The following is a 13,191-nucleotide window of genomic DNA, read 5'->3' as shown; positions in this document are numbered from 1 at the left end:
TCACTGTAGATTTATTTATACACAAACATTTATGATTTCTCATGATACTCTGGCTCGGCTGTGTCTAACTTCCAGTCTGGGCTGGCTCAGTTGGAGCTAGATGGTCCAGGAAGATCTCTGGTAAGATCATTGGTAAGCTGGTTGGTCTGGGATGGATGGTTTCTTTTCTTCATTTCTCTCACCATTCAACAGGCTAGCTCAAGCTTCTTCACAGGATTCCAAAAAGCAACAAAGATAAGCAAGCCCCAGTGCACAAACACCTGTCAAGTCTCTCCTCATTGTTGTCCCTTTGGCCACAGTGAGTAGCATGGCCAAGCTCAAAGACTGTGTTGGAGGCAACTACCCAAGGCATAGATATTTAAAGAAGAAGACTGTGGACATTTTTACAAACCACTCTATCATAGGTGCAAAGGTGCAGTAACTTACCAAAACTAGATAAAGGTAATGATGGGCCCCAAACCCAGGTCTCATAACTCCTGATCCAGGTCCCTTCACAGTACCATGAGCCCTTTTCTAGGATTCCAAGGTTAGGATCAGTTTCCTTTTCAAACCTATTTTAGAGGTACTTGGAACAGAGAGTTTTGTAGAAGGTTTCAACCAGAAGTCTTGACTTTATTGAGAAGAATCCATCTCCTTAATCTGAATGAAAACTAGGCAAGGCTTTCCAAGCTACCCCCGCCCCAGATCTCAGCCTCTGAACTCTGCCATCCATGCTTTATGACTTGCCTTCTAGGGTCTCTCCCCCACTAACAAAACATCATCCTTGGCCTGGGCCTTGGATCTCCCTCAGTCCACATGGGGAGATACAGAATCACTGCATGGGACATTCATCTTCTAGCTTTCCTTGTCCTGCTGGACACCCTCTCCTGCTCAAGGGAGGACTTAGACAGTTGGACCTTATGAACCATACTGATGATTTGGTGCTTCTTCAAACTGGGTCCTGGAAAATGGATTCCAAATAATCACCACTTTGTTTTATTTGCCAGCAATGGAGAAAGCACAACTTGAAAACTCACAGTAATCCATACTCATTAAATATTTGCTCAGAGTTTGTCTTCCAGGGAATGCTGAGCACTAATGTAGCCAAAGAGCAGGGACTGAAGCCCCCTGGTGGCCACCCTTGGCCTATCCGTTATAGCACTTGGCAGATGAGCTCTGGCCTCAAATTCAAATACCCAGACAAAACCTTGCCCTTAACTTGGTACTGGGGTGGGCAGGCCTCACACCCCAAGGGGTTTATCAAAAACATTCCTTCTGGACCAGCCTATCTTCCTGAAAAGGGTTCTGAAAAATACAGTTTCTCCATCTCCTTATATTTGCAGGGATGTTTCAAATGATGGATTGGAGATATTTTCTGGCCATATTGGCTCAACACCCTTGTACTCAACTTCTTACATGTTATCTTAGACTTGAGAGAATAATCCAAGCTTCATTTTAGTTCATTCCTTAGCTAAACAAGACATAAAAGAAATGGATTTTGGAAAGTAACCTCTGTTTTCTTTGCTAGCAATGGAGGAAGCCCAACTTGAAAAATCACCAGTAATCCACACAATTTCAAGATCAAAGAAATTTACAGAAGTATTTAAGATGAAGCAGTGAAGTGTTGACTTCCATTTGTCAGCAGGTCCCAAGAGCCTTCATTAAGAAAGAAGCACAGGGGTGGATTGTCCCCCACCCCCACAGAGCCAACTCCCTTGCCCAAGTGCAATGAACTTCTAAGGCATTGCCTGAGATCATAAGCAAGGTCACTCCCATGCCCTAAAGTAAACATCATCATGATACATTCTGCCACCATAACGAGAGATTCCCCAGCTATTAGTCAGGCCTTCAACAGAAGGCTCCATGGTTCCCAACTAGGACTGCGATACTCCAGCATTCTTGAAACATGATGAATCTCTGTCTAGGCCCCAGGTTTGTCTTCGGGAACCCCCCAATGAAGATCAAAACATCTGTCTGTCCATTTCCTCTCTACCATGATCCAAAAAGGACACTACATTTTTGTGCTTGTTGTAAAATAGGACCACTGATATCTACTCTGTTCCTGCTGCCTGAGGGGGAGTACTTGCTATCACTCACAGGTGGAACAAGAGCAGAAGGTGGCTAACTTTACCATCCATGTAGTCACAATGCACATTTTCTCCCTAAGGGCTCCTGGTTACCTCTTTCCAAATACTTCACAGAAAAACCTCCGCCATTCCCTGCTGCCATTGCCAGGGTGTTGATCTCCATCTCATCCTCCTGCGAGCTAAGAACAAGCCTGCCCCTCAAGAAAACATGTTAAGATCTGAAACCCATTTTATTCATTCTCCTTCTTTTCTCTTCCTAGGAGTGCATGGCCCTCAATCATGTGCAAAGATAATCAGTGTGCCCTTTATTCTTTTATCTCTCCAAATGAGGAAACTTTTGCTCTCCCCTTTGAAACCTTACCACTGGCATTCTTGAATTTATTTTTAGACGTGTGGAGTTTTCCAGACAAAATCGATGCCCAGCACAGATAAACCGTCAGTATGTTTACGGTGGGTAGAAGAAAACCAAGTGTTTTAATGTGGAAGGAGCACAGCCATATGCCGGGTGCAGTATGGCTTCCTTTAATCTGGAAAAAGGAAACAAGCGTTGTCGATAATAATATGCAGATGTCCAGCTCCAAATGAGGACATATTGCTAATTAGCTATATTGTTAGTATGTTTTAAGGGGAGAGACTGTAGTGACATTAATTATAATCTCTGCTGTTTGTTGTTCAAAGTCTATGAGACCAAATGCATTGCTAATAATATCTTCTTTAATATCTTCAATAGAAGATTCCTGGAATTTTTTTTTTCTTTTAGGATCCCACATAAAAGCCACATTAGGGGTAATGAAGCCTGTAGCCTGAGCCTAATTAAAACAGAATCTAACGAGGCCCATAGCCATCATTATCATCAACTAGTACTTATCGGGTGCCCCCTGAGCTTGTGGAATTGAGGAGGGGGGGAGTGGGATTCGGAGATTGCAGATATGGCCTGTTCTTTGCCTTCCGGGAATTTGCCATCCAGTCTGCCTCCAAGAAGTTTTCCTGGTTGTGTTAATCTGGGAATAGTTACCACTGTCTTAAAAAGAAAACACACTAAAATTGTCCTAGACAGCCACGATTTGTTACTAGTTTGTGCCTCTTCTGAAGACTCTGGAAGAGGTCAAATCAGCTCTGTTTTTCACATGACAGCCTTTGATTTGGTCTTTTCAGAATAAGACAGGTGGCCGTTTGCAGACCAAGACAACAATGCTTAGCACTTTTTTTTTTTTTTTTTTTTTTTCCCCAAAAGTGGATCCATGGCCCATTTCCACACCTTGATCTTCCCCTCCAGGTAATCCTTCTAATTCATCCTCTAGCTTGATTTTTCAAAGAACCTCATTCCTTGTCTCTTGTATTCACCTGCCTGTGCCAAATGACCAGGCGAGAGACTCTGGCCATTCTGACCACTCTGTGTCTTGAAGTGGCTGTGGTAATCCACCTTGGTTTCAAGGGCAGCCAAAATGAGCAGCTCTGGCCATGCAGTGGTTGGAGGCAGTGGTTGTATATCTTAGACCAGTGGTGTATTCAGCATAAAAGACAAATTATAAAAGCATTTGGGTTTATCATTGTAGAAATTGCATGTCTCAATTCATCTCAGCAGAGCTTTCCCAGGGGTATTTAGGGCTAGGTGATGAGAACACAAGGAAAGAAAAGATCCCTGCGCACCATACAGTTTCAGCAAGCTTCCAAATGTTCTGTAGAATGCCACCAGGGAAGTGGTATTGTAGTGGAAAAGCCACAACACAGCATTACAGGAAGCTCACAGACCAAAGGCTGGTGGGCAGAGACCTTTGGGTGTCAGACCTGACATTTATATTATTTTCTCAATTATTTTATACCAAAACCACAGGGCGGCTCTGATCATAATGCCCACCTCATCTCAGTTCTGAAGCCCTTTGGTTTTATTCACCAGGTTCTTTCAGGTTTTAGGAGACCTTTGTAGGATTGCAGTCTTCCTAACCCACCTCCTTGGTTCTCTTCACCTAATTGACTTGCCTTTTGATCTCAGCTCACACTTACTTAGCTCATTCATTACTTCCTCGGGAAAAACCTTTCTTTTTAATACCAATAGTCAAAGAAGGAAATTTATTATACTACCTACTTCAAATAGTGTCAGTAGCTTTTCTGTTTTTTCCTCTTTTCTAAGAATCATCATAAAATCATGAATTTTTACAGATTCAATATATATCATTCAAGTAGTTTTTTTAAATGCCCCAAATCATCTAATCTTTGAGCTATGAGAGAGCCATTTGAATTGGTTCCTGTGTTCTTTTGAGAGAACCCTGTCAATCATTGAAAGCTTCTTTGCCCTCTGGCACAGTGAGGTATCCCAGACTCATCTGTACCTCTCCTGCCTCAGCTCTGAACTCAATGATTTGCCCAAGAAGCTCTCTTTTATTGAGGATAACCCCTTGAAACTTACTGATAGTGCTTTAGGACAGTTCAAAGGAAATATTACATTACACAGACAGCAGTAGACTTGAGAGATGTAATGTGTTAATACTGGAACAGTGAAAGATTTTGTAAATATATGCATAGGGTATAGATGCAGATTTGGAATAGGATATTAGGAAAGTTAGCCCCAGAGCACAGCATCTGTAACCTGGATGCCACTGTGAAGTTCACCCTCATGTTTCAACAAATGCCTGTCAGTAGGGGATTGTGTTCAATTGCAAGTCAGAAAATCCAACAAATAGTCAATTAAGCTAAACAAGAATTTCAGATTTTTTATTATTATTTTGATTGACATAATATATGTGCATCTTTATGGGGTATGGTGTGGTAATACATGTATACAATGTGTAATGATTAAACCAGGGTAATTAGCATTTCCATCTCTTCAAATATTTATTATTTCTATGTTTTAAGAAGTCTTTGAATGCTTCTAGTTATTGTGAGATATATCATAAATTTTGTAGACTGTAGTTACCCTACTGTGCAATGAATACCAATTAATTTCCCATCTCTAACTACATTTCAATACTCTCTGTGTCCCTCTTTCCCTACCCTTTCCTAGTCTCTAGTGATCAATGTTCTAATCTCTTCTTCATTGAGATAGATTTTTTTTAACTTCCACAAATGTACATATGTTTGTTTTTCTGTATTTGGTTTATTTCACTTAACATGATGTCCTCTGGTTCCATCCATATTGGTACAATTAACAGGATTTAATTTTTTTATACCTTTATTTATTTATCTTTATGTGGTGCTGAAGATTGAACCCAGGGCCTCACACGTACTAGGCAAGCGTTCTACCACTGAGCTACAACCCCTGCATGGGATTTGATTTTTTTAATGATTGTATATTCACCGTGGTAAACAAAACAACCTGGCACTGGCATAAAAACCAATGCATAAACGAACAGAATAGAATAAAGGGTTTCACTTCTTATTAATGATCAAAGCTCTGAAATTAGAATCACAATCAGGAGCATTAGGCATGGTGCTGCAGCACAATCAATGTTAGCAATAATGTTAATGACAATGGTAAAAGACACCCAGGTCACCACTCCAGGATGGATATCAGAGTTCCACGGTGCTATCAGCAAACCTAGCACCATTTGTCTTTGTAAGCAGCCATGTTTAAATATGGCTTTCATCTGCATATCTTCCAGCTGCCCCATTTCACTTCAAGGTCTCTGACCTCCCTTCTGGCAGGAGAAGGTGGAAGAAGGAAAGGCAGAAGGCAAAACTGAATCTGCCTCCTTTTCAGTAGTTTGAGCCAGCCACTTCCATTTACCCTTCCTTGAGCAGAAAAGTGTCACCTGGTCACCTCCAGCTGCAATGGATGCTGGGAAATTCAACTTTAGCTAGCCACGTTCCCCTCTGAACAGTGAATTTTAAAAAGAGGGGAATGGACAGCAGGCAGGCAATTGAAAGATCTGCCACAATACTGCTACCCGAGGCAAAATACTCGGTTACCAGAGCATGGAGTTTTTATGAGTATTGCTATTTTTGTTGAGAATAAGTTGTAACATAATGAAGGAGTAGGAGTTGTGCACAAAGTTGGGAAGCCTCATGCAGTAGCCAGATAATATGACCAGCCAAGGTCACTTGCCTCAGTAGCTGAACAGTGCTTGTACATAAACCATGTAATCACTTAAGTTGTTCTGTTTCCTTTTTCATTGGGAGTCACAGTTCTAAAATTGACATCCTAAGAGGGAACATTGCTAGTGGTGCTGTGCTACAGCACTGCCAATGTTAACTCACAGACTAAAGAGCAACTGAAAGACAATGTTGTAGAGAAAGACATGTTTTCCCAAACTGTGCCAGCCCCTTAATATCACTTTAATAGTGGCAAAATGAATCCTGTGGCATCTCAGAAAGAATAGCGATGCCTCTTTTCAAAAATTCCCAGACATTCCTGAGCTATAATCTTCAGAGAAGAGTGTTTGTCTAAATAAAACACAAACTATTTAAATCTTTGCTTTGAGATCCACCCTTTCTGAAAATCTTTATACTACTAGAATAATTTTAAGTCAGGTCCTCAATGAGTGAGTTTGGTGATAGCCAGAATGATGGAGTGATGTCCTCAACCAAGACCTCTGAGGGGAACTCTGCAAGGAAGATGTGCAACATGTTCCTTTAAGAAAAGCTGAAAAAAGACTTTTTCCTGCATTTTGAGAAGATCTTGTCTCATCACCCCAGATTGAAAATCTAGATTACTCCCAAATCTTATTACTGATTGAATAAAATGGAGCTTCAATTTATAGGGGCCATTCTTAGACCCCCTTCCCCATGCTAGAGTTCTTAGTTTCTAAAGGGTTTTGAGGCATGGTGTTTCAGGGAGCCAAGTCTCCAGTGAACTGTTTTAGAAGAGGTGCAAGAATAATTCAGATATTCAGAGATCATGATTAGCATTGCTTTATTATTTCCCATCTTCCAAATACTTCACAAACTCTGAGCTGGTGTCTGGGGGCACGGTTATTGGGACATATGGAGCAATGCCACAATTGTGTGCAAAACTCAGGCCACAACATACTTGAGCCCCAGACCTCTAACTATTCCCGGCAGAGGCGCTTGTGGCCTGACTTGCCCAGCCAGTGGCCCTAACTCCACACTTCTCTTTTATTGTGTAGACACAACCCAACCTAACCCAGTTATCTTGAACTCCTGCTGGGAAGGAGGACTGTCATTATCTGCTCTGCTTTACATGAAGGGTCATTGAGTCATAGAGAGTTTAAGGGGCCTGTTTGGTGTGATGGTAGATTTCCTATCAGGAAAAATTTTAAGAACCAGATCAACTAATCAGTCAAACTGTGTGTGTGTGTGTGTGTGTGTGTGTGTGTGTGTGTGTGTGTGGTTTTGTTTGTTGTTTTTGTCTTGGGTGTTGTAAGTTTTATACTGGGGATTGAACCCAGAGGCTTTCACATGCCATCCAGGATATCTACCACTGAGCTTCATCCCCAGCCCTTTTTATTTTATTTTTGAGACAGGGTCTCCCTGTGTTGCCCAGCCTGGACTCAAATTTGCATCCTCCTGCCTTCTCTTCAGACATCTAAGCAAAATGTGAAACAACAGCAAAGATACATTTCCTACCTCTTCTACAATGTAGAAAGAATAGTTTCTTAAAGGGAAAAGGAAAGAGCACCATTTTTAACCCTATGGAGAGTGTCTTGGTACAAAGAAGTTAGGGCTTGATTTGCAGGGATCCCTAAAACAATTGAAAAACATACTGGGCCCTTCCTGTGACTCATATTCCTGAGTCCCACGCAGAAATTCTTCAGGAGAATCCAACTGTCCTCCCTAACACTAGTAGGGAAGTTTTAGGTTGGGTATCCAGGGATATAAGTAAGACAATTCAGAAACTAATTGCATTTAGTTATCTTCCCTCTGGAGTGTGATTGAGGAAAGGTTTTGCATGCCCCCCCCCTCTCTCTCTTTACCCCAGACCCCACCTCTCCCCTACCCCTAACCCCCCCCCAACCCCTGCCTGCTTGTTCTCTGTGTGTTGGACTCCATCAAAGAATAATAGATCTGGTCTCTGTTGCATTGAGCAATGCCTCAGAATGCCAGGGCAACTCCCTCTACAAGGATGCGCCAAGAGAGAAAAACCACGACGAGGTGGCTGGAAAGGTGAACAAAGACACTGCCTCTGGCCACATCTCCTGAGCAAAAAGAAAAGGGGCAAGCAAAAACGTGTAAAGCATCCAGCTTCCCCCTCCACCACTGCATGTTTTAAAGAGGAAGCAGACCAGCTGTCCGAGTCCTCCTTGTGGCCTCAAACAATCACAAAGGTGGTCTGTGAATGTTTCTTTCTGGGGTTGTTGTTGACCTTGGGTTCTCAGAGTCATGAGTGTTTTGATACCAGATGTAACCCTTTGGCTGGGTCACAGGCTGGGCAGTGGGGGGCAGGGAGTGCGTGTGGAGACAGTGTGCTGGAATATAACTCCCAAACCCCAAAACATGCCCAAGAATAACAAGAACATTAACCACTGACCCAAACCCTGGTGAAATTCTATCTTCATATCTCCTTCCACCAGCAAACATGAAAATGCCAGCCCTGAAGGAATAGAAGAAGCCTCCAAAGAGAGGTCCAGGGAGAAGGAGGAGGAGGAGAAGGGCTGGTTTGGGAAAGGAGTCCAGCAACTTCTATGAGCTCCAGTCACTAGAAAAAATGGTCCCCCAGTGGCAAGTAAATACTGACATTTTTCACTAGCTGGGAAAAACCTTTTTTTTCACTAGCTGGCCTTTTCAGAACAAAGCCACCCCATTTCAGAATACATTTTGTCCCTTTTCTTTGGCTCTCCCCATCTCTCCAACCTTGTCTTCAGATGCTTCTTCAGCCACTTTCCTGTACCCCAGCCCCATTGGCCTCTGTTCTTCAAATTAGCCAAGTGACTTCCTGGCAGACAAGGATTATTGTATTTGCTGTCTCCTTTACTGAAATTTCAACCCCCAACCCCAGATTGTGGCAGGGTGATTCCTTCTCTTGTTCAGATCTTGTCTCAATTTTCCCCTTCTCAGAGAGGTTTTTTTTCCCCCAGCCTCCTGGCTAATATTTTCTCTGTCTTCTTGTCTTTCTTTTATTTGTGCCGTCTCTAGTCTCTGATCTGATCTTATTTATCTATGTATTTATGGTTTATGGCCCCCAACTAGATGTATACTTTAAATGAACAGGTCCCATGTCTATCTTGTTCATTGCTGTATCTCCTCTGCCTAGCATGTAGTTGGCATTGGTTGACTGGACAGATGGATAGATAGATGGGTAGATGGATACACGGATGGATATGGATGGATGGATGGTTGGAAGGATGAACACAGATGGATAGATGGTCAGAGGAAGGGAGGGAGAAAGGGAGGGAGGAACAAATGGATGAATGGATATAATAATTTGGCTTAAGTCTTTCATCCAGTTTGGTCAAATCTTTTGCTTCATGGCTCACAACAAAGAAACCACACTGGACACTAGAACTGTAACTAAGGTCAGGGCAGTTAATCAGTTGAAGGTGTGAGAAGGAAACTATAATTTGGTTCCAGCTTTAAAGGAGTGCTTATTCTCCTTGATGTTTTGATGTATTTTGGTGCTTAGCAGTCAATAAGCCATTAACCCTCAGAAAATTCCCAAGTAGCAGACTGGGAGAAATTTCCTGATGATTTGGCTTTTTAAATATAAACTAAATGGGATAGTAAAATGAGTTAGAAATACTATTCTGGCTTAATTCCAGCCACTGGAATTGTCCTTGCTCCTTAATTTAATGGACTGTTAAAAGAGTGGTATTTTTAACCATGTGCCTCCTAATTAGTTGTTTGTTTGCTTATTTTTTGTTTCAGAATAACCTCAACCTGGAAAGTGACTCCACATCAGAAACCAACTTTGCTCTCTCCAAAAAAGCGCCAGGGGAGCTTCTGGAGCACCAGGCTGCACTGCAACCCTTTCCCAGACAGCGCTTCCCACAAGAGACTGGGCACCCTTCACTGCAAAGAGATGGCCCCAGATCCTTTCTCCTTGATCTACCAAACTTTCCAGATCTTTCCAAAGCTGATATCAATGGGCAGAATCCAAATATCCAGGTAATTCTTGGCAGCTGGAAGTTGGAAGAAAATAAAACAGTCCATCTTTTGTTTGCCGAGCTAACTCCAGTGGAAACTGCTGCCTTACCTCACTTTTCTCCTTAACCCCTTAACCACTCCTGCCTATGATAGTGTTATCTCCTTAAGAACACTGTTGCCTTTCATCTGTGGAAAACCCTTCATTGTGAGATGTACCATTATTTTATGAACCAACCCCTGCCAAAAAAAAAAAAAAAAAGAAAGAAAAGAAAAGTAAAGAAAAAGAAAGTTTGCCAATTGAAGTTTGACATAACAAGGACTATAAGACACTCTTATTTCTGAGGCATGAAGTATCAAAAAGACAAAACAAAATAGTACATCCTAAAATTGACAAAAAGTGGTAGCTGTAGGAAAGGACCAGTGTGGCTTATGAACAGACTGGACAAACAGTTTGGTGTAGCACTCAGGAAAGCAATTCCTTTGGTACCTTTCTACCACCAGGAACTCCTTCAAGAGGGGACAACTTCCAAGTGCCCTAAAGTGCAAATGACCGATTTAAAAAATGATAAGAGGAAGGAAGGATAGAATGGGAGTTCCTAAGAGAAATATAAATATGTTCCACTAAAATGCAGTTGGATGAAGTAGGGGAGAAGTGGTAGGGAGGGAAACGGTGCATGGGGTTGAAAATAATAACACTCATCTATACAGAAATAGTCTAGTATACTTTGCAAAGAAAATGGTGATCTGATTTGACCCTCCAAACACCCTCAAGAAGGAGACAAAAGCAAATGTCATTTTTCTAATACTTTAAGGAAATGACTATTTGGTTTACCCACAGTTACACAGCTGTCAAATAGTAGTTATCAGGCTGAAATCCAGGCCCCCTAGAATACTTATCCCACCAATTCATGTTTCAGGGACAAACTCCTATGTTTTTAATGTCACTTGTACCCCACCTCTATTTATTCCCCAAAGGGGTCCTCCTGATGACTGAAGGAAGTCACCCCCTAGGCAGTCTAGCCCCTACTTATTTTCTGTCCTAATATGCCTGCTTTCATTATTTTAAGCTCTTTTCCTGATTCTTTTCTTTTGTGTAGGGACAGCTTTTTCTCTGCACCAAATTCCAGTTAGTGTATATGACTGAAAGTTCATGCACTTGAACTCAGAGCAGTTGATCCTTAATGAAGTTCTCTCTCTCCCTCTCCCGCAACATTCTTTGCATGATACAGTTTTAGATCAGTTTCCTTGACCAAAGTTGTTTTGCTCATAACAGTGTCATGTTAGCTCATGAATGTCACTGAGAGCACGACTTCATTAGAATACATCAACCAGTCCCTGCTGGATATAACACATAGCTTTAGATTATGGAAAATTAAGAAATTCAAGGCCTGTTCTTTCCAGGAAATGACATAGGTGTCCACATCCCAGCTACCACATTAAGAAATGCCAGAGGGATCATGGGGACAAAGCAGGAAAAAGCATAGTGTTCTAAGGTGGACAGATGACAATAGATGAGAAGCAGCAGCACAAGGCTCTGTACGCTAGACAAGTGAAAAATGTAGAGGCCACTGTTTGACAACTTCTTCAAAAGGACTGCCTGCCCTGATTAATATTTTTGATGAATCTTGTATTAAAAAACTGGAAAAATGAAGCTTTTGCTCCAGTGATTCTTCTCTGGGAAATAGCCACATAGCTCACTGGTAAAGAAAGATGATGGAATAAGACAGACATCATTACCCTGTGCACATGTATGATTACATGAATGGTGTGAATCCTCATCATGTACAACCATAGAAATGAAAAGTTTACCCCATTTGTGTACAGAGAATCAAAATGCAGTCTGTAAAAATAAAAAAAATCTGATTAAAATCTAAACCTAAATTTAAAAAAAACAAAAGAAGAAGAATGGATCATTCAGAGGAGGTATAGATTCACCAAAAAAAATAAATAAATAAGGCATTGGCATCTCCATACTATTCTCCCTATCATGGCTTCCTCTACAGGAGGTAATTTTTCATTGTTTATAGATTTTAGGTTGCAGAACCAGACAGTCCTCACCCCAAGGATGCTTAGACCACACCCAAAACAATCTTATGCTTCCTATGGTTAGCATTTTGCCTAGAGGTAGAAATGTCATTGTGGGGCTGAATGCTGAACACTGAACTATTAGAGTAATAGTTTTTAAAATTATTGATGTAGAGTTACAGGAAATGCCTGGACACATAGGGAGTGGAAGACTGCAAGCTTTTCAACTCTTCCCTCACCCCAAAGTGCTGGGTGCCTGTGCTCTAGCTATGGACTGAGTTTGGGGGCGGAACTCCTCAGTATCCTTTTTCTTTATCCTAGATAAATGCATCAATTTGGAAATGCCTATCCCCTCCCCAGACCCCACTTTATAAAATACTCCCTATGAGTGGAAAAAAGAAAGTGGGCAGCAATGAAATGCTATTGTTGGATTTGTGCATGGGCTCAGGAAAGCAACCAAGATTGCAATTCATCATTCATCGTAATAAACTGTCATTTAACTGAATGGGAAGTAAGGAACACTTTGAAATAATTCCACCCAGCTTCCTGAAGGAAGATGGAGCTCTCTGGAGTCCCTGGGCATGAAAAGAGTGAGGCATGGGAAGAGAGAATAAATGTAGGCTAAATTATGAGTAGGCCACATTGGGCCATGGATGCTCACAGCATGGAGTTCTCTCTGGCAAAGCCTCTTGGATTTTTATAAAATGCAGCTTCTGGGTTGGGGATGTAACTCAGTGGTAGAATGGCTTGCCTAGCCTCTCTACCCAGCACTGCAAAACTAACAAATAAATAAATAAAATAAAATACAGCGTCTCCATGAGCTGTCACAAAAGTATGGTTATGAATGGAAATCATTTGCCTTCCTATTCTGAGACTTCAAGCCACCTACTTATGTAGACTTATAAGGTGAAAAGTCACAATTGATGCTTTGTTCTCACTTTGTCTTATCCGACCCCAAGATAGGAAGAAGTTTACCTCTAGGTACTTCCAAGAGAGGTGCTTTGGAGGACAGGGTGAGAAGAGGGACAGGGCTGCTCTTAGGAGGTCTCCATATTTTTCTGGAGTTACCGTTTGAATATCAAAAACCACCATAATTCCCAAGATTAAAGGTTTCACCTCAGCT

At 41.6% G+C, this 13,191-nt stretch overlaps 1 protein-coding gene across 1 annotated transcript in view; it reads left to right on the top strand.

The window, feature by feature from the left end:
• The window catches only part of ISM1 (isthmin 1), a 72,711-nt gene that overhangs the window by 33,736 nt on the left and 25,784 nt on the right, over window positions 1–13,191 (top strand). Inside the window, exon 2 of the mRNA XM_079128499.1 lies at window positions 9,825–10,064. Coding sequence (XP_078984625.1) covers window positions 9,825–10,064 — 240 coding nt within the window. The remainder of the gene's footprint in view (window positions 1–9,824; window positions 10,065–13,191) is intronic.

Source organism: Sciurus vulgaris (assembly GCF_902686455.1).
Source record: "Sciurus vulgaris genome assembly, chromosome: 2".
NCBI lineage: Eukaryota > Metazoa > Chordata > Mammalia > Rodentia > Sciuridae > Sciurus > Sciurus vulgaris.
The sequence above is the reverse complement of the archived record's forward strand: the minus strand, read 5'-3'. Positions and strand labels throughout refer to the sequence as shown.